Genomic DNA, 24,834 nt, shown 5'->3' with positions numbered 1-24,834 from the left:
TTTGAGTCGATTTTGTAGTATATATTTTTTTTATTTGAGCTTTCGTAATCGAGTAAATCGAGTTTGAAGTTGATTTTTTTTTTTTTTTTTTTTTTTTTTAATCAAATTCTTATAAATTATTACTGAAGATCAAAGTACCCAACTAATTAAAACTATTTGAAAGTAAAACAAATGAAGAAACTCGGATTTGAAGCATTATTTTGAAATCACCCTTCATTTAACCCGGTGTAATCATAAAATATTTCTGCTCTGCAGGGTTAAAACATCTGTTATTCAACCCTAAACACCAGAAAAAACTTTAACCCTAAAATAGCCTAAAAATATTTTTTTTTGGTTTTTTTTTTTTTTTTTTTGAAAATGCTCAAATCAAAAAACTTTATGTTTTTTTGGGTTCCCCATGTGGTGTAGATTCTCCAGTTTCCCGCTTGTACTACGAGTTTCCGGACACCGTGTATAAATAGCACTTGGTTTCAACTTAATTACTACGAGAAACAAATATTTATGCCGGGGGAAGCGGTAGAAGATGCATTGAAGTTCCATTTTTTCTCAATCAAAGTTAAGTTTGAAGGTTAGGAAATACGTATAAATTATTAAAATAACCCAAACTACCAACCTAAAAACCTATTTTTAAACCCCCCGATTTAAATAGTTGTCTCCCTTAGGTATTTAAGTTAAAATCAAGTGTTGTTTTTTAAAAGAGCGCTTGCATGCGACGAAATTCGACAACTTTATAAAAATAAATATATAAAAAAGTTAAAAACTGAGTGATGATACTGGAACTTTCACAAAGTCAATATTGTAAACAATGTAAATAAAAACCGGTGTTCACGTCATTGATATGTACGATTTTTTTTTGTTTCACAGTATTTGGATAAAATTTAAGGTTTGTGAAAGTTGTATTAAAGTTCTGTTATTATTTTATAAAGGGCCAGTTCTTTCACAGCATGTCGATAATAACAGAACTGTAATATTAACTTTGATTTTTTTTAAATTCTGACAAACAACCCGTCCTAATTGAAATATTGACATTTCATTTGTGAAAAACATCCGAAAATATTTTTAAAAAATCAGACCCGTATGTACGCATTAGTTATTATGGAAATATGTCTCTAAATTTCTATAATTCCTTTATAGGTTACATAAATATTGGCTGATGCCAGGCGAATTTTATAACTCGATAACTTACAGCTTCGGGATGGGTAGGAACCACGAAGAGCAAAGGTCGATTGTGTGAACACCGCTTTGCCCTGATCTTATCGGATTTAGAACATTCCAGTTGGTATTTCTGATTCGGTTGTAGAACTTCGAGCAGCGTGGTCTTTGCGCTTTTGCTAGTGCCGGTATTTTATTTCTGATCGTAATTGTTAAATTAAACAAGATGTACAGGCTTACAAATACAATCCGGTGCGGAGTCGCGGCTCGCCAAATGACTCTGGCTTCTCGCGCCTACGCCAAAGATGTCCGATTCGGGGCGGAAGTCCGAGCTCTCATGCTCCAAGGAGTGGATATTCTCGCCGACGCCGTAGCGGTGACCATGGGGCCCAAAGGTCGCAACGTGATTCTAGAACAGTCCTGGGGGTCGCCCAAGATCACCAAGGACGGAGTTACCGTGGCCAAGGGAATTGAACTTAAAGACAAGTTCCAGAACATCGGCGCGAAGCTTGTGCAAGACGTCGCCAACAATACCAACGAGGAGGCCGGCGATGGAACCACTACCGCCACCGTCCTCGCGAGGGCTATCGCCAAGGAAGGCTTCGAGAAGATCTCCAAGGGCGCTAACCCCATCGAGATCAGGAGGGGAGTTATGTTGGCCGTCGATTGCATCATCCAGAAGCTGAAAGAGATGTCCAAGCCGGTTACGACCCCCGAGGAGATCGCGCAGGTCGCCACCATCTCCGCCAACGGAGACACGGCTGTCGGACAGCTCATCTCCGACGCCATGAAGAGAGTCGGCCGTGAGGGAGTCATCACCGTGAAGGACGGTAAAACCCTCGTAGACGAGCTGGAAGTGATCGAAGGTATGAAGTTTGACAGGGGATACATCTCCCCCTACTTTATCAACTCCTCCAAGGGCGCCAAGGTCGAGTTCCAAGACGCCCTGGTGCTCTTCTCTGAGAAGAAGATCAGCTCCATCCAGAGCGTGATTCCCGCCTTAGAATTAGCCAACACTCAAAGGAAGCCTCTGGTCATCATCGCCGAAGACATCGACGGTGAGGCGCTCTCCACCCTCGTGGTCAACAGGCTGAAGATCGGCCTCCAGGTCGCCGCTGTGAAGGCCCCCGGCTTCGGTGACAACCGCAAATCAACCCTGAATGACATGGCTATTGCTTGCGGAGGAGTCGTGTTTGGAGATGACAGCAACCTGCTGAAGCTCGAAGATATCCAGGCCACTGACTTCGGTCAGGTCGGAGAAATCCTCATCACAAAGGACGATTGTCTGCTGCTCAAGGGCAAGGGAAAGAAAGTAGACATTGACCGCCGCGCTGATCAACTACGAGACCAGATCAAGGACACCACCTCTGAGTACGAAAAGGAGAAGCTCCAGGAGAGGCTCGCCCGTCTCGCTTCTGGAGTTGCCGTCCTCCGCATCGGAGGATCCAGCGAAGTCGAAGTCAATGAGAAGAAGGACCGCGTCAATGATGCTCTCAACGCAACCAGAGCCGCTGTTGAAGAAGGAATCGTTCCTGGAGGCGGAACCGCTCTTATTCGTTGCTCCCCCGCTTTACTCCTCCTCAAGACCGCAAACTCTGACCAGGCCACCGGTGTCGAGATTGTGCGTAACGCTCTGCGCATGCCGTGCATGACCATTGCCAAGAATGCCGGAATCGATGGAGCGTCAGTCGTCGCCAAGGTGGAAACTCTCGGAGAAGCTTTCGGATACGATGCCATGAACAATGAATACGTCAACATGATCGAGAAGGGAATCATCGACCCCACTAAAGTGGTGCGCACCGCCCTGACCGATGCCAGCGGAGTGGCTTCTCTCCTGACTACCGCCGAAGCTGTGGTCTGTGACCAGCCCAAGGAGGAGAGTGCGGGAGGTGGCATGGGAGGAATGGGTGGCATGGGAGGTATGGGCGGCATGGGAGGTATGATGTAAAGGGAACAAATTTAAAATGCCACGGTTTCTACCCGCCATAACTGCGGAGCTTCCATCAAATTGGTACTTAAAATTATATTATGATTTTATCACAAGTTCATTTTATAACTAAGCAGTATTTTGTATTCTTGTACAGCTGATATCTACAGGTCTTTATTTGTTTCTTTCACCGACAGATAACCAGTTGCATAAAGTCAACAAGATATTTTACACAACAGTTCTTATTTTCATTGTAATTGATATAATGAAATACCATTTTATCTATGCCTTAAAGTCTTGAAGCTTCCTGGGTATGGTCGGGTTGGTAACCGTGGCTCTAGGAATAATAAAACATTCTCGAAAGCGCATTTTCCACAATTCGAATCGTTTAATCTAAGTTCATAAGTAGTTTATATTCTGAATTCTATTACATAAGAGTGTTTAGTTATATAATATTTTCTACCACCAAAAAATATTTAGCCATATAAATATATAATTCTGTTTTTATTTTTCTCATGTTTATAGCGTTGTGCACCGTCTTGCATATAGTTCTAATTTCTAATCATAATTTCATTGCAAACTAACCATTGCAATACATTCTTATTCCCTTGGGAATCACATAAATCCTTATTTTATGTGAAGCAATTGTTAAAAATAAGTATTTTCCATCTAGATTTATAAGCTGGTATATATTTTTGTATACACTTACGTTCTGAATAACACATATAAATTTTATTTAGTAAACTGGTTAACAAACCATTACTTATTTTCTGTGCATAACCTTTGCAGTTATATATTATTATTGTTCGCCGAAAATCATTCTATCTTTAAGGTAATGTAAGACAAATCATATAAATTCCTTTTCGAGTTACTATTACCCAACAAAGGCTGAGTTTTGTGATTAATACTTATTTGTATCGTGTCAGGACCTTAGAATCACAGGGACCTGAATGTATATCAAAATATGCAGAGATATTAGGCCTCTGTTATCCTGAGTCCCCGCTGTGTGATACACGAGTCCCTCAACCTTGGTGATAACTCCATTGTTGTTACAAAAACAACGATGGGATAGTTTGGTTTTTCTTTTCTCTCGACGACAAGTTGTCCAAGGCTTCAGCAGCCAAGCCAATCGTTTTAGCTTGGTCGAATAACTTTTTTTTGTAGAAATAAATAACATTGAACAAATTTATATTTTAAAAATTCCTCAACGCGAGATATCTTAACTAAATCAAATTGCAATGAAAGTTTTTCAAATGAAAACAATTTAAATACTGTAAAAGCAAACACATGCGTACAGCAATCTATGAAATGTTTGTTTTTGTGGTATTGTAAAATGGTTACAATTTCTTAATATCGACGTTTATTAACTTATTTATTTACATAAACAAATATTAATTTAGAGATTGCTGTCTTTGCTTTTCTATCCTGCTCAATTATAAAATTATATTTTTCAGAGAACTGACTGAATTGTTGAAGATTTAATAATGACCTCGCCGATCCAATTTTTTTTCCATTGACTTATTGTTTGCGCATTTAAATATTATTAATATGTACAACTTACTGCTTGTATTAGTGTTGAATTAAGACATGTTTGATTACAAATGAAACTGTATTGATGGTCATGTCAATTTATCCAATAATTAATGATGCTATTTCTCAAAAGACAGCACAACCAGGGGAAGCGATAATATATTATTTGATGCCAACTCTATTCATTAAGCGATAATGGTAGCTCTATTTAAGGTTTTACATTATAATTAAATATGCCTATAGATGAATGCAAAGAGGAGACGTTGTTAGTCTAATTGTAAGATATATCATATGGATCTAGTATAGTAATTGTTCGTTGATATTGTGGTGTTAAAGAAAAGAGAAAATGTGTAAAAAAAAATCAAATAAACTTTTAAAATTTAATTGTTTGCTTTTTATTTATTATTTTGTATGGTGGAAATTGAGTGACATTTCGTGCTCATATTGTAATTTATTTATTAAATGAAAAAACACATTGTGATTCACCACTTTCATTGAATCAATAAATCATAGCAGACCAAGTTTCGCTCATATTATTTGAGACTGGTTGGCAGTTGTTAATGAATTCAATAAAAGTGGTGTATTAATTACAATGTGTGTTTTTTTCATTTAATTTAAAAAAAAAGGAAATTTATTTATTTCTTCATAATCTCCATAATACACCAATGTATTACGGAGAATATCACAAATTTGAGGTTACGTGAAATTATAAAAAGGTCAGGGTTTTCGAACCATCCAATAATCAGTCTGAAGCAATGTGCGGTGCATCCTTTCAGATAGATGGTTCATTTCGAGCATACCCGAGAGTCAGTAGGATAGAACCATCGATAGTAGCTATACTCCCCGAGGCATATTTCCTTTTCTGTGTTCAATGGGAGGCAGTACTGCCTTGAAACACGCATGGGTTTGTTACGCTAATTCTCTTTTTAAACTCGTGTTTAATTCAATTGAGCACGGGCTTATAATTTCCATATACCAATATTCAACGCTTTGCAGTTTGCGTTGCAAACCCGTGCACGACTGGAGGACATGCGCCTTCAATTAAACATGAGTTTAAAAACATAATTTGCGTAACAAATTCGTGCGTATTTCAAGGAAGTACTGCCTCTATTGAACACAGAAAAGGAAATATGCCTCGGGGAGTATAGCTACTATCCATGGCTCTATCCTACTGAGTTTCTCTTGGGTATGTTCGGATGATACCATAATGAATAATGAACCATCTATCAGAAGGGATGTGCACATTGCTTCAGACTGATTCTTGGATGGTTTGAAAACTCAACTATTTTGGAGGGCATTCAATTCTAGGTTCCCTGTGGTTATCTCCGTCACCGACAGCATAGATGGACTTGGCCTGCAGGACTAATTTGCCAATGGTGGGACGAGCTATCTTGTTATGAAATAGAATCACTTCGGATATTGATATATTTAACATCAAAGAAGAAGATTTTAAACGCCACGCTTTGTTGCTGCTCGAATAAAATCTGCTTTTATATATATTTATACGTTTTCTTTATTCTTATGTATCTTGAAAAAGTAATTGAAATTGTATTTTGTAATGCTTTTAAAGTTAATAAAATGATTGAATTGAAAGTAGTATCCAGCTTTGGATATCCATGTTAACTTTGGGTCATCAGCCCAACTTATCAGCGAATGACCTGTTTTTCTCGCTCCCAACCGAGGATGCTATCTAATCCTTATCTATTATGTTAATAATTCAAAATGATAACTTTCAAAGAATGTAAAATAGAAAAGAAAAAACAAATAGGTAAACTGAATGCAATCTTTCTTCACGATAGATTAGTTATTACACAGCATCGCCCTAGTGAAAGACCACCATTCAGAAAAATGCTTGAAATGGTCATGATGGTTTGGTGACCAGATCAGAATAGCCATTTATTCCCAAAATTTTCTCTTCCCGTCTACTTCCCTTCAGTACCACAATATACAGTAATTCGGGATGCCATAGTCTCACTGGCTCCGGTTAGCTAGGACTTAGATGTTTTATTTAATCATTGGTTGGGACTCTTGTGTATGTTCACATAATGGTAAAATTACAATAAATCACTGCTATAAGCAGGTATTTAATTAAGACATCCATTTTACAAATGAAAATGTATCTGAATTCAACTACTTTTAGTTAAATATGTTCTTCTTCGCTTTCTCTCTAATAAATTAATAACACTGGTTAGTATCCGAGTTGATGATACTATTCCCATAGTCGCAGGTTCAATCATCTGCTAGGCGAGCCTTCCACCATTATCATTGCACAACCAATATTTTCATACTGCAATAGTGGAAGTAAGAGAAATTCAAATACTGTTGTAATTATTAATTACCTGGGAATGTTTCTCTCTTTAAAAACATACCTTAAGTACTTACAAGAATTACTAGTGCCTGGAGCAAATTGAACTATTACACCATGTTCGGGAATGTTGCAGGGAGAAGGTATCTAATTAGATCTTTTAATTAAAGCTGTTTTCTCAAGCTTTCCAATTCTGTGCTAATTACATTTCAATTTGGGCATCTAGCGGACAAAACTTGAAACAGGGAAATTAATAATTATGTGTTAATAATAATTAATCAACGTATTTGTCTAAGCCCGTCGTCCCACGGGTCGGTAAACAGTCGACATAAACCAAATGCTGTAAGACCCTGTGCAGAAAAGTTCCACTCTGAAGTGAGCTGCAGACCCTTACCTTACTATGGAGAACTTAATTTTCTGCGCAGGGTCTTGCAGCATTCGGTTTATGTCGTTTATTTACCGACCCGTGGAGGAATAATAGGCTAAGAGGAATTCAAATACTGTCAGTTTATTCATAATCTGTGAATGTTTCTTTCCAAACATACCTCAAGTATTTGCAAGAATTACTAGTGCCTGGACCAATTGAAGTATTACACCCTGTTCGGGAATGTTGCAGGGAGAAAGTTTCTATTTAGATCTTTCGATTAAAGCTGTTTTCTCTAGCTTTCCAATTCTGTGCTAATTACATTTCAATTTGGGCATCTAGCGGACAAAAGTTGAAACAGGAAATTAATAATGAAATAAATTATGTATATATATAAATAATAGTTAATATATGTGTTAGTCTAAATTGGCGCTGAGCAGAAGATTTAGAGAGATTTATTTAAATGTGAATACTGATAAGAGTTACAACTGTTCGCAGCAAGTGGGTATACTACTTATTGGGAGTATATGTGCCCCCTTTTATCGGAGGGAAGCTATCATCAGGGCGATCTTCACCCTGTAGGGTGTATCTTGGAATTGCACTCATACCAGTCACTTTAGGTGTCTAAGCAATGGGATTATATGTCTTCTTAGAATCTTTCCCTGGATTATCATTCTTGCTTTTATCAGTCTTTATGATGAGATGAAGATATTGGAATTTTCTTTTTTTACATATTCATTTTTAACTCCATGCAGGAGGCTCTGAGGAAAATAATTTCCCTTAGGGCCTATGTCATCTTTGGGGATGTTGTGTGGGATATTATAGGAGGAAGGAAACACAGAGGCCGGAAAATCGTTCCACAGCCGAGCTGATGAACTCAACAACGAGTTGTAGAAATGACCCGTTTTCATGTGACAAAAATGTCAACCGTGTGCAAATGTTGGTTATGTTCCGACTATTCAACGGTGAAAAGGTATGAATGGCGCTAGTTCTTCGGAGCATCTTCCATTGTAATACCGGTAGAACAAGAACAGCATACCCACCTGACGCCTGTGCTCTAAGGAATGCAGTCCGTTTTTTAAGAGGGGGAAGCTATCAAATGCTTAATATATTTTCGCAATTTTTGGCAATTCAAAGGAAAACTTATATAATTTAGAAGAAAATAAGATGTTCTTTTTTTCCGAATAGTATTACAGTGGCTACTTTAGCCAAATATAAACTGGCGAAATTCTTTTTATTTTACTAGTAACACTAACATTACACCACGTGGTTTATGTAACAGGAATAATCGAAATTGTAAACACTTTTATAACATAATTCTAGAATGTTCTCTGAATATATGGGTTTTAAAATACGTTTTGATTATCTTCAAAATAATGCTGGCAATTATAAAAATACATTTCGCATCCTTTTTATTGTTGTAAAAGAGTTTTATTAGCTGTTTTCAAAACCGTTTTAACGAAGATGGGAACACGGCTTTATAAAATAAATAATCGCCATGTTGCCTATACTTTTTGTATTATGGCGCGAATTTCAATATGGCTAATGAAATCACAAAAACAATCAGATTATTAAAAACGATTAATGAAATGAAGATAATTTTTGTATAACAGTTCGAGTTATCATGTTATTATAACGTTAGGTTAAGTTATGCAAAATGAATGTGAGATTAATGAAAAATAAATTATTGTTATTTTGCGATCAAAATAATATGTTACCTACCTGATTAACCAACTAACCATCATGGCATTTCACGCAGAGTTAGTCAGAAAGGATGGACTGCCGCACATTCCTTACTTCATTCAAATGTATAGATACTATTCTGTTATTCTAGCATAGGGAGGGTGGCAAACCCATCACTCAGGGAGTGGAAACACAACCTGCAATATCCATATTCTATTATTCTGACTCTTGACATCACTCAACTCAAGATTTTATTCACTTGATCGTCTCATTTCTTCCTGAGACGTTCCAGACGTTTCCAGACTTTGTCTACCAGTCACAATATATTATAATTGCTGCCTGTTCAATAAATGAACTGCCTGTTCATTTATTGAACAGGCAGCATTCTGCTGATGCGCTCATATCTGATTTCAGAATAATTTAACAGTAATTGAGTTGTTTTAAAATCAAAATAAGTTAATCCTTTCCTCTCTCCAAATATATATATTTTTTTATTGTCTAAATTATAACATTGTTACAGTAATAAACATAATATATGACAAAAACAAAATAGTGAAATACATTTACAAGGATTCTACGCCAATTAAGAGAGCTAGCTCTTGAGCTTGGTGTAGGAGTTTTTGCATAAATTTACTACATTTTAGTGTACAATGATTAGGGTTGCCATATTCGGCCAGGGTCTCGTCGGGACGTTTCAGGATGGAGCAAATAAAAATTTTGTAATACTTAAACAATTTCTTCATTTTGTAATAAGTAAGTAAATATGTTTGTTTTATAGGTTACTTTAATTGGTACTAGCAGAAGTACTTGGCTGGCCATACTTTTCAGAAGATTTCGCTTTTCTCAACAATTCTGGGTACCTTTTAACATAATTGTAGAACTCTGTAAAAGTCATGTTATAATTGACTTGACACTGTAAAATCGACTCCACAGTCTCTGGGCTATGGGACGTACGGAAAATTAAAATTTGCATTGCGCAATTTCAATCGGGACATTTAAGGCTTTTGTCGGGATGTCGGGACAGATAGCTCAATAAAGGTGACAGTCCCGATATATCGGGACGGATGGCAACCCTAACAATGATACTATAAAATAGTATACAGTAAATATAATCTTAAATACTAGAATGTTGTAACGTTAAAAATTTATAATATGGCATGAAATGAAGTGATTGGTGATGTTGTGGTTGTTAATTTTTTAAATATAATTTGATCTTTTTTTTAAATGATACCAAATCTGTTTGTTGTGTTGAAAATAGAGGAATTTGGATGTTATGCTTATGCCTTAATGATGAGTTAAGTTAAAAAAAAATTATTACATTTTCTTTGAAAATTTGTAATATTGAATCTTTTTTATAAAGGAATTCAATTTTCGGTACTTTAAAAATATTGAACAATGTTGCTGAAGGAAATGTTGGTAGTTTTTTTAAAATTACTTTAATAATTAGTTTTTGTATCACCTTTACAGGACTTACAATTTTTTCATATGCACCTCCCCATCCAATGATTCCATACTGAAATGATTGGACTAGTGCAAAATAGACATTTTTTAGATTATTTAACATGAGAATATTTCTTAATATAATAAATATATAGATACATTTCCTTATGCGCTTAACAAGTTCACATATGTGTCTGTTCCATTTCATATGTTGATCTACAATTACACCGAGGTACTTTATTTCAGTTGTATGGTTTAATATGGTACATGAGTTATTACAGACAACTTTGTTACATTTGTTGATATGTTTTATGTCAATGTTAGGGTGAGTTCTGAATTTGTTTATTGAGAAAGGAATATTAACAGTTTTTTTGCATTGATTGTAAGTAGGCTTGTATCGAACCAGTTTTTTAGGATTTGGATTTCATATTATCTTAAACTTTCCATATTCTTTTCCAAAGAATCAACTTAACCCTCTGACAACCTCTTATGCCAATGTGTCGACTGTATAACATCCACTGTAGTGGCAAAACTCCAGATATATTTTAAAAATATGCAAAAATTCTCGAATCTCTCATTTTCCTTGAATTTTCTAGACCCAAACTTTGTCTCTTTTTTGTTGTTCATTTTACATACTCCCCCCTTAGTAATAAACATGTTTTATATTCATATACATCACATTAACAGTTGGGTAAAATTTAAAACACTTTTATTAGCAGGTTCTTTTTGTTTTATTCTTACATATTGTTGTACAATGTTATCAGTACTTATTCTTTGTAATTTTTAAAATGTTAAACCCTGTCTGTTGTATACCTACCGACGTTATAGTGACTCCCACTTCAGGTGATAAGTGGGAAAGGTGGGTTCTCACCTGGTTCTACCTTTCACACCGGTACTGTAAATGCATTGCTCTCTGACAATTTATATTATTGCATACCCAATTTCTACCGATTTATAACAAGTTTCTCGTTAACTCTTAAAGTTTTTAAGTTCCAAAAAAAATATATGTTATTTTTTTAAGATAATATCTATACTCAATAGAAAAAATTGCAAAGTAAGCTCATAAAATTATTAAAAACATGTTTTGTTTTGTTATTTAATATGTTATAGGCTTGAAAAAATTCACAGTGTATCTTTAAATGCAACTAAAGCATTTGTCGAGAGTATTTTGCTCTATTTCAAAGGAGTCGTGTTTTTTTAATATTAACGCGGTTCCTCTAACATTCGTATATACATATTTCGCATTCAAACCATCTTTGAACGCTTACTAGGGGGCCTTAATATGCTAACGTCTGTCGTACAAACTCGCTCCACATACTAGATATGAATGGAAGTGCTGCCATCTATGATATTCAAATAAAGCTATTTAAATTTTTACATTATACAGGGTGTCCGGGGGTAAAGTGCAGTAACTTCGTGGGGGGATTCTACATGATCGTAGGAGTAAAAAAGATAAATAACTTTTTCCGAAATTCCAATTTTTTCTTTTTCATACAAAAAGACATTCCTGCTAAAAAGCCATAGTGTAGGTGCAAACTTACCCGATAAATTCGCAAGTGTGAACGTGGCAACGTTGCATATTGTGAGTGGCGCGTATCCATGGAAACCGATATTGTGAGTGGCGCGTATCCATGGAAACCGCATGTGAATTGTAAACAATAACAACACAGAGTTCGCCGTATGTTTTGATATTTTACCAAATTCAAAAAGAGAACTGCACTAAAATCACGTTACACTTTTTATTATAAAAAATATTAATAACTCATTGAACACTTAACTAATTTTAACAGTTAGGATTATATTCATCGTATAGTATACATCGTATATCATATACACATTTTTAACAGTTAGGTTACTCTTAAACTAAATAAAACTCGATGTTTAAGGAAAACACGCACCGAATAAAGATGTACTTTTTAGTAAGACTTAAACACTAGATAAAGACACTAAATTAACAAGTTTTTATTTAAATGAGACTTTTAACACTAGATAAATTAAATTTTCAAAGTTGTTTACTCCGCGCGTCAAATTATGTGACACATTAGATTCAAAGCACAGACGTTTGCTTACTGAATTACAATAGCGGGGGGTGCAGGAAGGGGCGCGGGATGTAGATTTGGCAACAACGAAAAAAATAATGCCGTCTAGGCACGTCGGAGAAATTTTTCGTTATTAGCTTAAAAGTACATCTAAAAGTTGGAATTTCAGAAAAAGTTATTTATCTTTTTTACTCCTACGATCACGTAGAATCACCTCCCGAAGTTACTGCACTTTACCACCGGACACCCTGTATATAGTTATTTCGCAGAAGCGGATTTTTACCTGATAGTTCTATATGAATATTGTATACCAATCATTTTCTAGGTAACTATAAATAAATATATGTATAAACAATGTGATATAAGTCTCCTATTTTCTTATCTTGTTGTCTCTTGTGTAGATAAATATTTAATCAAAAGGAAACTATACTAAACCGAAACCTGTAGAGTGAGTAATAAATCTTCAAACTTATACAACTCCTGGAGATGGAGATGCGGAAACCCGTTTTTTTTTTGATTTGTACGAATTTCAAAACCAAATATGTACATTTTTTACAGATAAAAACATAAAAATTATAAGACACCCTAAAATTATAGAACTTCTTTCTTCTTCTGGCGCTAGTAAAATTAGAAAGAGTATTTATCGACGTATTTAAGTATGTTAGCTGTAAGTCTCATATGTCAGTAACACAGTAATAATAATATTTGGCTAATTTATATAGCGCCGTTTTCGTGAGAGATCACCTCAAGGGCGCTGTACAAATATATTTCTTAAATAGTTAATACTAGAACTACTGACTTAAAACTAGTGACTTACGTCTGAGACTTATATCTAGTGACTTACGACTAAGACCTATATGCCTATAGTAGTTGTAAGCCTTAGTGGTAAGTCACTAGATATAAGTCTTAGTGGTAAGTCAGTAGTTCTAGTATTAACTATTTAATAAATATATTTGTACAGTACCCTTGAGGTGATTTTTCACAAAACGGCACTATAAAAATTAACTAAATATTATTATTATCACTGAATGGCCCAAAACTGACTAACTTCAGTTTATGGAGTCGTATTACAAAGTAGGCTTTAATTTCAGGCAGTACTTTTATAGTTGGGGTGTAACTTTTATAGTTTTCAAAGATATAGCGGTTTAATGGGGCTGACAGACTTGCACTATTATAATAATAATATTTGGATGATCTGTATAGCGCCGTTTTTGAGCAAAATCACGTCAAGGGCGCTGTACAAATATATAACTACAATGATCTATGTTATTACTAAATATGGACCAGTCAAACTATTATCAATTTATATCACACAACAGATTGCATCCACAGGTTCATCGATCGCCAATACAAAGCTATATGTACAATTTGATTGATGAACGTGATGCTAGAATATACATATGTTATTATACATATTTATTTATATTTTGTGTGGCTATCTAAATGGTCGTAGGATGTACCCAACAAACCCCATCTCTCGTATGTGGAAGCCAAAATTTTGAAACGTTACCAAGATTCACATACCTGGGCTTCCTGATAACAAACAATAACAACACTCCAGAGGAGATCCAGAAACTCATCGTGAATGCAAACCGCTGCTATTTCCGCCTACAAAAACAAATAAAATCAAGACTGCTTTCCAGAATCACCAAGGTATTAGTGTACAAAACACTAATTAGACCAGTGCTTACATACGCAGCCGAGACGTGGGTTCTAACTAAGAAGAATGAGCGAGCACTGGATGTTTTTGAAAGGAAAATTTTGAGGCGCATCTTCGGACCGGTTCTAGAAAATGAATTTTGGCGCAGACGTTATAACAATGAGCTCTATACTCTGTTTAAGGAGCTAAACGTCACAAAGTTCATAAAACTGGGAAGACTTCGGTGGCTAGGTCATGTGGAGAGAATGACCGAGCATCAAGAACCACCAAGTCCCTGCTGAGCTCAAGACCGATAGAGAGAAGGAGCCTGGGAAGGCCAAGGTTAAGATGGAGCGACAACGTCCTCAAAGATTTGTCTGCCTTGGAGCTTCGAAACTGGAGAGAGCTGGCGCGGGACCGAGATGAGTGGAGGAAGACTCTTAAGGAGGCCAAGACCCACCAGGGGTTGTAGAGCCAAAAGTGATGATTTATATTTTGTAACTAACTAACCATCACGCCGTTTCCCCGCAGGGGTAGGCAGAGAGGACGGACCGCCAAACAACTCGGTCTTGGCACACACTCCTTGCCTCATTCACATTCATACATCGTCTCATACATATGTTTCTATTGTTCTGACTCTTGACATGGCCTGACTCAAGTATCTGATTCACTTGGTCGTGCCATGTCTTCCTCGTACATTGTCGTATTTTGTACAGGCAGATAATATACAGTAAGATACTTACCTGGTTGGTCACTTGAGATTAACCAATTTTATGTATGGCGAGCGAAATGGTGAAACAGATCAAGCCACGAGAATATGTCGCGCTTATAGCGTGGACTGTCACAAAATCCATTTTTTCGAACGGGACCTTATTTTTGCCACCTTAAGGAGGGTTAATACAATAAAATATATGTATGAATGTGAATGAAGCAAGGATTGTGCTCAAAGAAGTGTTGTGCGGCAGTCTTTGCCCTGCCAATAAATTAAAGAAACAATTTTAGCATAAGACTATATCTTCTATATAAATAAAAATTTTAATGTTCGTTTGTTCAAAATGTTAAATCTCCGAAAGTTCTTCGCCGATTACTTTGAAATTTTGACACAGCGTTGCATTAGAATACCTGTGTTTTTATATACCCATATTATATAGATGTCACCTGTGGCAGGTAAAAACATACTTTTTTGAAAACAGCGCCATCTGTTGGATAAATATGCATTTTTGAAAAGAGAGCACCATCTGTTGGACGTAAAAGCAAAATGCGCTATTGTTTCTCTATCTGCAGACAAACTGAGCCACAGAAACGCTTGTCGAGGCACAGCTAGTATTAAATAAAACCCAAAGTTAGAAATTAGTCATAATTTAATTTAAATAACTTACACATAAGTATTGCTTACAAAAAATACACAACAATATGTATTCACAGATAATAATTAGATATACATATTTATATATATATAAATATGGAATGAAGTGTTTTATAATAAAAAGTCATTTTTATATTCATAATCAACATTGTAATATTATTTATAAACAAAATGGCAAATCATTGTCAAAATGTTGACAAATTCAATAAAATATAAGGAGATTCCATACAGTTCTGTTAAAAAATATATATTTATAAATACATATGGCAAATTTGTTTAAAAAAACAAGACAAAATGTCTGTCGTGTGGTTATCATTAGCAAATGTAGTGCAGAGAGAGTTCTATCTAGAATATATACGTAGATTCATATAGACATGAGAAAAAATGCGCGAGCTGAGCCACGAATTACAGGAAAGGAACGAAGCAACCGCAAGCGAGTATTTAGCGCCATTTGCGACTGATTCGTTCTTTTCCCATAAGTCGTGGTTCAGCTCGGCAGTTAGGCTCGCGTTTTATATGCATCCTTAGTTATAAAAAAGTTCTGTTCATCTAGATATGCATTCTTGTACACACAGACCTCTGTGGTCAAGCGGTCAAGGTGGTCGAATACAAATCCAGAGGTTGAGGGTTCAAATCCTGGCATGCGCAGATAAATTTTAATTTTTTAATATGTATTGAGTTATTTTACATTTTTATTTATAATATGTCTGCAGTATACATATATAAGTGGTAGTTACTCTCAGTATCGCCCCGAAGAGTTGAGACTCTTGTGCGGTATTCACACAAAATAAAAAACACATTTTGACTTGCACTTTATACACGGTGTTAAGCCTGTGACAGAACACACTATATTTGCGTGGCTAGGCCAATTTCAGCATATCGTTTGTCATACATTCCCATTGGTAGTGTATGGCAAGCGATACGCTGAAATAGCCCAAGACATGATGCGTATGGCGTAAATTGTCACCTACCTAAACGTGACGTACCTGACTTACTTTACCCAGAATGATATATGGCATTATTTGGAGTAAAAAAATTTAATGAAATTTTGGTCTTCAGCGACATTTTTTGTCTCTGGTCACTCAGTTGAGTAGCGTAATTTACTATAATCTACATTTTTTTTTACTCCAAATAACTTCAGTAATCACTGAAAGCAAGTCAAGTATCTGTCTTAACATCCTGTATAATTTAGCACGATAGAATTATAAATAAACTTTAAAAAGGTAATATTTGTATCATTTTTAAAAGCTGCACTACACACTGTCTATGCTTTAAGTAATAATTTCAATTAAAATATTCAACAATTTTCAATTTTCTAAGGCACATTTTTCTTTGAAGGCATCATAGTACATAAATATTTATACTATGAACAGAAAAAAAAACAGCAAATGCAAATAAAAATACAAAACATGTATCTCACTGTCAACATCTTGACACAGTTAACTAAGCAGGTTGTAATCGATAGATTTAAACTAGCGGCTGCAAAGTTAAGTGTGCCAAGCTGTAACATAGCATCAACAGTTGCAAAAGAAGATAATGTAGAAAAAAGAATAGTATATTTTTTTTCACAGTTGGCAAGTAAATAGCATTTTCACATAGAACACAATTTTTTATAAGAATAATATAAAATATGTTTTTCATCAGTCATATTGTTAAAATTGGCGCAGTTTGAAGTTATATAAAATTATATTGCAGAAGAATTATTAGCTACAGGATATTCAGAGCTGCAAAGCTCGTGATGGTAAATGATGTTGCTAGCCGATAAATGCGGCATTATCCTTGAAATTACTTCAAGAAAGGGCAGAATACTATCATCAATCCTCTGCTAACCAATTCCATCATCGCACAAGCAACACATTCCGCTCATAATTACGGTAGTAACTCGGGAATGTTTGTCTCTCTCGATAATAAGCATAATTTTCTCCGTAAAGAAAATAATAATTTTTTCTGAACTAGTGTACGGGCTTAAGATTACAGAGACCTATCTCATACCGCGTGAAACAGGCAGAGATAGAACCCTGTGATGCTAATCCCCCCGATAGCCAACAATGCTTCTGCTACTAAGATATAATTTAAACTAAAACGACGTATATAAATATATCTTCGATACTCCGACATTATGATAATAAATATTATTTTCAAAATAATACATACAATATGTTTCTAATTAAATTAATAATACAATGGAGTAATCCGCCTACTATTCAATATTCCGGCATGCTGTAAAGTAACATGCTTTCTTCAAAGCACGCTGGAATAAAACAATTTTGAAATAATGTCGCTTTTTTGCAGCACAATGTAATAAAGCATACTACGTCAGAGCTCACTGGAGGAAGCGTGTTGAATCAAATTACAATGAAATTGAGCATCTTGAATCAAACAGCGATGAAATAAAGCATGCTGGAATAAGGTAATAAACTATATCAAAGCTCGATGGAATAAACAGGTTTTTAAAACATGCTGGATTAAAGAATACTTTTTTATAGCACACTGGAATAAGGCATACTAAATCAAAGCATGCTGGATCACATCGCTTTGAAATAGCATGCATTTTTATAGTACACTGGAATAAAGCATACTAAATCAAGGCATGCTGGATCACATCGCTTTGAAATAGCATGTTTTAAAGCACGCTGGATAAAGCATGCTTTTTAAGCAATAGAAAAGCACGCTCTAATAAAGCATACTACATCAGAGCTCGTTGGAATAAAGCATTCTGAATCGAATTGGGTTGCATGGAAAGCATGCTGCAAAACGCATGCTGAATCAGCATGCTTTTTGAAGCACACTGGAGCAGAATATTGAAAAGCTTGCTATATCAGAGCATGCATTAACACACTTGGAGTATCCCGAAGAAATCAGTAGTGTTGCAGAAATTATTTTAGCACCAAGATTTATGATACACATCTACAACCTCATCTGTGCAGGCGATCAAAGGAGGAATGAAAACACAAATTACTTTACGATTCTGCAAATTATTTGTACCATCACCAATTTCGGAAGTAGGGACGCCCCCGATTGCAAAGATAATTTTGTAGATCTGCACATTTAAATGCAAAATATTAAATATCTCTCCAGCGAACATAAAGCGCAGCTGATATACCGGCTTTCTTTATAGATATCGCAGCCAATGTTGATTCTCAGTGAAGCTTACATAAAGATATCGCTGCCAAAAAAAAAAAGTGAATTTGTTTACGCTTACATAAGGATATCGCTGCCAAAAGCGTAAACAAATACACCAATACACACTTATAGTTTTTGACATCAACTATTTAGCCCTCAGGCCTCTGGCACATCAGCTGGTCAGAGTATTTACGTTTTGCAATAAAATCCAAATAAATGAAATATTTCTTAACATATTCGAAAACTGAACACTTTCTTCGAAAGGTGATGAAATACGCTATAAAATTTTAATATTATGAAAAAAAAAAATCATTTTTGAAATATGAAAATTTTTAATACACATATAATTTTTTTTAAATGGTATTGATTATGAAAAAAATACAAAAGTTTTATTACACAAGCGTATTATAAACATTATCGTAACCTCACTTTTTTGTTATTCCATAAAAAAATTCAATATATAAGTTCTTCACAGATTGCTTTGAAATTTTGACACAACGTTGCATATAAATACACGTGTGTTTTTGTATGTTCTTATATTATATAGATGTCACCTGCGACAGGTAAAATCATGCATTTTATAAAAATAGCGCCATCTCTTGGACCTTAAAGCAACATGCGCTATTGTTTCTCTATCTGCAAAGACTGATCCACTGCAAGTAATTAATAAAAAAAAAATCTATTTCACAATTTTTTCTCAAATTGCAGTCGAAAACTTTAGTTTCTCAGAGGTGCACAACTTCTAGATTTGAATATAAAGCGTAGTGTTTTCTCTTTCTAACACGTGTGACATTAATGGAGATAACGATTTCTACGTCCCAATAGTTTAACAAATTAGCCTGGGGAGTTAAGCCGTGCGTTAATTTCAGCGTGTTTAAAAACCTCTCAAATTAAAATTTTGATCATACAGAGTGGTAATAAAGAAATCAAACATATTTCCAACATTAATTAGAAAATCTATAATGCTGCTAGCACTAGGTATGATATGATTTAAGATTTGCACCACATCATTACATTATGTAATGAGTTGTCCATAATTACTTAAGTATTAGTGAAAAGATAATTTAATATTACGAAGCCATCTAATTTAAATCCTAGAGAAATTTTATGAGATATTTCTCCCAGATGTCAAACACTCGTATCGAGCCTTTTTAGGAGATGTTTGTCACTATCTGATACGGACTGTGTGCTGTAGAAATATGATCCCTGTGCGGTAAAAAAATGTATGTTCGTGTGAGAAATGTGGGAGATTCGCAATGAGTGCAAGGCTGATGTAAGTGTAATGAGTAAGATTAAGAAAGGGGCGCTTAGATGATTTGGGCATGTAGAGCGAAAGAGCGAAGATAGGAGTGTACGAGAATATATGACACCCGAGGAAGACGTGGCACGGTAAAGTGAATCAGACCGTGTCGGGCCTTGTTAAGAGTCGGAATAACAGAAGAGTATGTATGAATGTGAATGAGGCAAGGAGTGCGTGCCGAGACCGAGTTGTTTGGCGGTCCGTCCTCTCTGTCTCTCCTTGCCGAGAAACGGCGTGATGGTTAGTTAGTTATCTGATACAGACTCATAAAATTCATGCTATCTCATCATGTTTATCGGTGAGATATATGAGTTAAACAGTGTTACAAAGAGAAAACACCACGCTTTCAGTTTACCATAAATCATTCCGAAAAAATTGAAATAATTCTGTGAAAAAACATTTGGCATTTGAAAAATGTATGTCAAGGTTTCCAATTTTTTTTAATAAATATTAATATGTAAAATGAAAAGAAAATTAAGTGACAATAACTTATAATACCTTTGTCTAATTAAATATGTTTTGTAGTTTCATGCAAAGTGGCAATTACCGTTTACAGAATAAATACCATCTGTAAGCTACTTTAAAAACTTGTGTTATGTTTACTTTTAAAATTTTGATTGCATATTTCGATTAGTAATTCTAAAATATGAGTCATCCACTTTCAAATATGGAATCTTATTTTGAAATACGCTAAAAAACAGCAAATTTATCTGGAATCGAATATAATATGAAAATAGTTCACTTAACCTTTGGAAGACCAGATCCTTTTTAAGGGAAATAAGAAGTGAAATCAAAAATGAACTCCAGCGATTCTGTTAAATTTTTTTATGGATTTTCATGGCATACATGTTTAAATCGCATATCAAAAAATTCCAGCTAGGGCCAAATTCCAATGCGGTTAACGGTAACGGTTTGCGAAAACAAACGGTTTGTTGGCGGGAAAAACGAAGAACGGTTTTCCAGAGGTTAAGAGAAATACATTGCAAAATATCAGAGGCTTTAGGGGTTAAAGGTTTGAAAATACGCAAAGGCGTCTTGGACATGTATTAATGAATGCCAGAAGACTGACTACGGTGAAAATACTGAGTGCCATTCCAGACGAAAGACATTCAGTGGACCGCCACAGGCAAAGTCTGATAAAACAATTTCAGAAGCTGTTCAGGGAGAGGCCGGTCCTGGTATGGACGGAAGCCGCGGGATATGAACGACTGGAGACGCCTTATCGTTGCAATAGGCCCCCGACCCGAAAAGGACAAGGAGAAGAAGATGAAAATATGCAAGCCATTAAAAATTTGATTATTTAATTTTTTTAAAAGAGATTTCTAATGAACACATTGCAATATAAAATATTGTAGTTTTACCCGAGTACATTATTTCATAAATTAAGTTTCCGGCAGTTTTACAAGATACATAAATACATTACGTTTAAAAATCAAACATAATATTAAAAATAAAATGCTAATACAGTGGTCACGTAATCAATCGTAAATGAAATAATACATTTCCCTAATCAATTATCATAAATAACTAGCTAAGATTGCAATATTTATAAATTTCATGTCCAGAATACAGAAAAAAAAATTAACATTAGTACATTAAATTATGTCTTAATTAATGTTACAACTCCAACAATACTTTTAATAATTTAAATCTAGACATTTTATTTAATTATTTTGTTAGGTTTGCAGTAGTAATATTATATAGAAAAGAATATTATTACTTAAATTAATATATTGTCATTTTTTTAGCTAAGTTCGTTTCCTTCGTATAAGGATTCGCACACTTCCAAAAGTCTAAGTACCGGGCTGATGTTGTATGGGAAGAGAGACTTGGAGACGAGCCTACTGATCTGATGACGGAGCCGTATCAGAACGGTCATGGTCTCTTCGAGGACTCGCGATCCCGTACCTCCTTGCTCCCACTGGCAAGACAAGACGAACTTGGACCAATTCCTCCGAACATACTTGAGAAATCGCAGTAAATACAGCAAAAAGCATGTCTCATTACTCACTAAGTAATCTAGTAACACGTCCGAATCATGCGATACAACTTCTAAGAACTCAATGAATGTTAAGATTGGGTTCAACATCGGTATTAAGTCGGGAAAAACTGAGTTCCGATACACAATTCCTACTGTAATATCGAGCGTGCAAACCATAGATTCTATCAAGTAATCGTCTTGTTCGCTGAACAAATGAATTAAGATCTTCGTAAACGGACTTTCCGGTAAGAAATCTAAAGCATTCTTTAAAAAAGCATCTAGTTTTTTTAACACGTCTCGTATCGATCGCTCCACCATTTGCATGTCTTGTATCGCATTATAATCCGTCGAATCGATCGAAGAATCCGATGAATCGCATCGCATTTCTTTAACAGTAACCGCGACAGACTTTAAAACCAATAAAACCATTTTTTGTAACATGGTTTTGTCCGTTTCACTTGCAATCAAGGACGAACGAGTCGATCGATTCAAACTGCGAGCGGGCGAGATGTCTGGGGGACTCGGTTCATTTTGACCGTAGGACGCGTCGACTAGATTGACCGGCTGAGCGCCGAACTCCACGAAGTGCGAGCCCAGACTGAACGAGGTGACAAGGGGACTTTCATACCCGACAAATCCGAAGCCCGTTCTACTGTGTCGTAATCGAACATCGTTTAACAATCTAAAATCTTTCACGAATCTAACTACGCTGTGAGCGAGGGTGCAGGTTTCTTCTGGTAGAATGTCCTGCAAAGCCAAAGTAGACCCATAACACAGGACCTCGTTAAAAAGACTGAGGAGTTGCGTGTAGATTAGAGACGGTAAGTTTGTACATCTCAAAAGTTCTACAAAACTTTGCAGGTCCATATAGAACGGTTTAGTGTCCACGACGGAGAGATTGGCTTTCACGCTGATGATATTCTCCCAGAGCGAGAGGAAAGTGAGAATGCAGTTCTCCGAATTGGCTATGCTAAGGAATCTCGTTAGCAACTGTTTGATGTTACGTACTAGTGACGGCCATCTGTGTTCCAGGCACTTGATGGTCAGGCATTTAACATGCGTCGTGTCGAAGGATTCCGAATCCGTTACGGTGACAACGACGCACTGCCGTTGTGGATCAGGTAAACTCGGGTCGGATATATTATTAAGGCTATTCTGCATAAGGTTACTATGACTAATATTAAGGTTAGGCGCCAAGTTGGAATGGCTGGCAGGATAATTTGAAACAGATTCGTGCAAATTGAAATGCGTCCGGTCGGGAGGCATTTGAGCGTTGCAATCGCTAGAGGTAGATGAGTCGAGGCTCGAAGAGAAGCTGCTGCTGCACGGCGTGGTGTGGAGATTAGAGAACGCACTCTGAAGGTTGCTTTCTCTGGAAATGTTCTCTCTACTTGTTGAGGCAGACGATGCGGCATCATGTAGGAATGTGGAACTGATGCTTGAACCCGCGTGCTGCGGGCCGTCACTCGGCGGGACGGGATTCGCCGTGTTTATATACGCGCTGTCTTCCAGCGGGTGTTGGTCCAAATCCTTCCACTCGACGACCCGTTTAATAACGTCTAGGCTGAAGTTTATCTTTCGCACGGTGATGGAGTTGATAGTGTCAAAGAGATAAACATTCTCAATGATCTTCTGCAGCCAGTTGTGATCGATGTTGTCTTTGGCCACGATGAGGAAACTGGACACGACGCGGCACGCCATAAAGTTGACGAACTTGCTGTGATGGTCGGCGAGGTTGATCACTTCGTCGAACCAGTCATACTCATTCCTGACGAGAGCATCGCATATGTCCATGAGTCTCGGGCATATGCTGCCTTTATAGTTTTGTTTCAAGTAAACGTCGAAGAGTAACTGAAGGTTGGAGAGGAAGATGAGCACTTTGTCCGGGGGCCACTCCGCTATGCTTATCCGGGAGTTGAACGGCCGTCTTAAGGACTCTTCGCTGACCCCGCAGAGGCACTGTTTCACAAGGTGCTCCTGGAAAGAGTCTAGATCCTGGAGGAGGACACTTTCGGGGAGGGGGAGGTTGGATGCACTGTCGTCTTTAGTTAATCGGTTGGGGAAAACGCTGGCGGTGTAAGCCGCGTAGCCACTAAGCGTCTGGACACTGAACGGGAAGTGAGGGTTGTGGATCCCGGGCGGGGCGGCGCCGGACTGGAAGTGCTGCATGCTGAGGACGGAGGAGCAGTCCACGGCGTCCTCGCTCAACGTCCCACTGTCAGGAGAGCTACCGGCCGTAGCGGTGAGGGTCTCCGTGATGCCGCTAGGAAACAAGGCTTCGTAGTTTTCTTCCTCTTCCAGCAGATCCGGTGCGTCGATCCTCTGCTTCTTCTTCACGGGCTGGTCAGAAGCCATTGCGGGACAGGGGGGCTCCGCCGCGCGGTGTTTATCGCGTAAAACCATTAACACTTCTGTATATCACTTTTAAGGTTAGAACCCTTGTATTTTGCACTTTTTGCCGTATTTTCTGGTTTTACCGCGTCCGTTGGCGATCTCCGTCACCCTTGCGGCCGCCCTGATGCCCCGCATCGGACTCGGGTCGGTGGAAACCTGAAATCAAGAGGCGAGAACATGAGAGGGGCATGACCTTTCCCAAACGACTACTAAATTACGCGCATCAGAAACAAAGCCCGCAGAAAAACGCCCTTGCAACGCTTTTGACATGAATTTACGGGCGTAAATCATTCCAAACCATTCAAACAAGACATGTAACACGAATTTCAATAAGAAATAACCCGAAAATGCAACTCCATGTCAGAAACAATACTCACTTTCGAAAATATTTTGGTGATTCCGAAACTGTTGCGCACTATTTCGGAATTTGAGCCAAAACGCGCGCGGAAACTGCAGACAAACTTAATATTATGTTTAACAACAACTTGCACTATGTTTATAACACTAGAATGATCAGTCTTGGCGCGGAAATGCAATAATGTACGCAATAAACAAAGTTTTTAGAAGTTTACAAGTCCCACCGACGAAGAC

The 24,834-nt window shown here is 36.7% G+C and overlaps 2 protein-coding genes across 2 annotated transcripts; one reads left to right on the top strand and one right to left on the bottom strand.

Annotated features, from left to right (window-relative positions):
* Nucleotides 1-1,280: 1,280 nt before the first annotated feature.
* On the top strand, nucleotides 1,281-4,993 carry LOC149409524 (heat shock protein 60A-like). The gene has a single exon (XM_089649638.1). The coding sequence runs from the start codon at nucleotides 1,379-1,381 to the stop codon at nucleotides 3,098-3,100; it is 1,722 nt and encodes a 573-aa protein (XP_089505764.1). The 5' UTR covers nucleotides 1,281-1,378; the 3' UTR covers nucleotides 3,101-4,993.
* Nucleotides 4,994-15,505: 10,512 nt separating this feature from the next.
* lin (protein lines homolog) lies at nucleotides 15,506-24,833 on the bottom strand. Its single transcript, XM_089649412.1, has 2 exons — nucleotides 24,621-24,833; nucleotides 15,506-24,399 (listed from the first exon to the last, which is right to left on the bottom strand). The coding sequence occupies exon 2, from the start codon at nucleotides 24,250-24,252 to the stop codon at nucleotides 21,613-21,615; it is 2,640 nt and encodes an 879-aa protein (XP_089505538.1). The 5' UTR covers nucleotides 24,253-24,399; nucleotides 24,621-24,833; the 3' UTR covers nucleotides 15,506-21,612.
* Between the last annotated feature and the right edge of the window lies 1 nt (nucleotide 24,834).

The sequence above is a fragment of the Hesperophylax consimilis genome, chromosome 30 (genome assembly GCF_061612785.1).
Source record: "Hesperophylax consimilis isolate HC1 chromosome 30, BYU_Hcon_1.0, whole genome shotgun sequence".
Lineage (NCBI taxonomy): Eukaryota > Metazoa > Arthropoda > Insecta > Trichoptera > Limnephilidae > Hesperophylax > Hesperophylax consimilis.
Note: the sequence above shows the minus strand (reverse complement) of the source record. Positions and strands in the feature narration are given on the sequence as shown.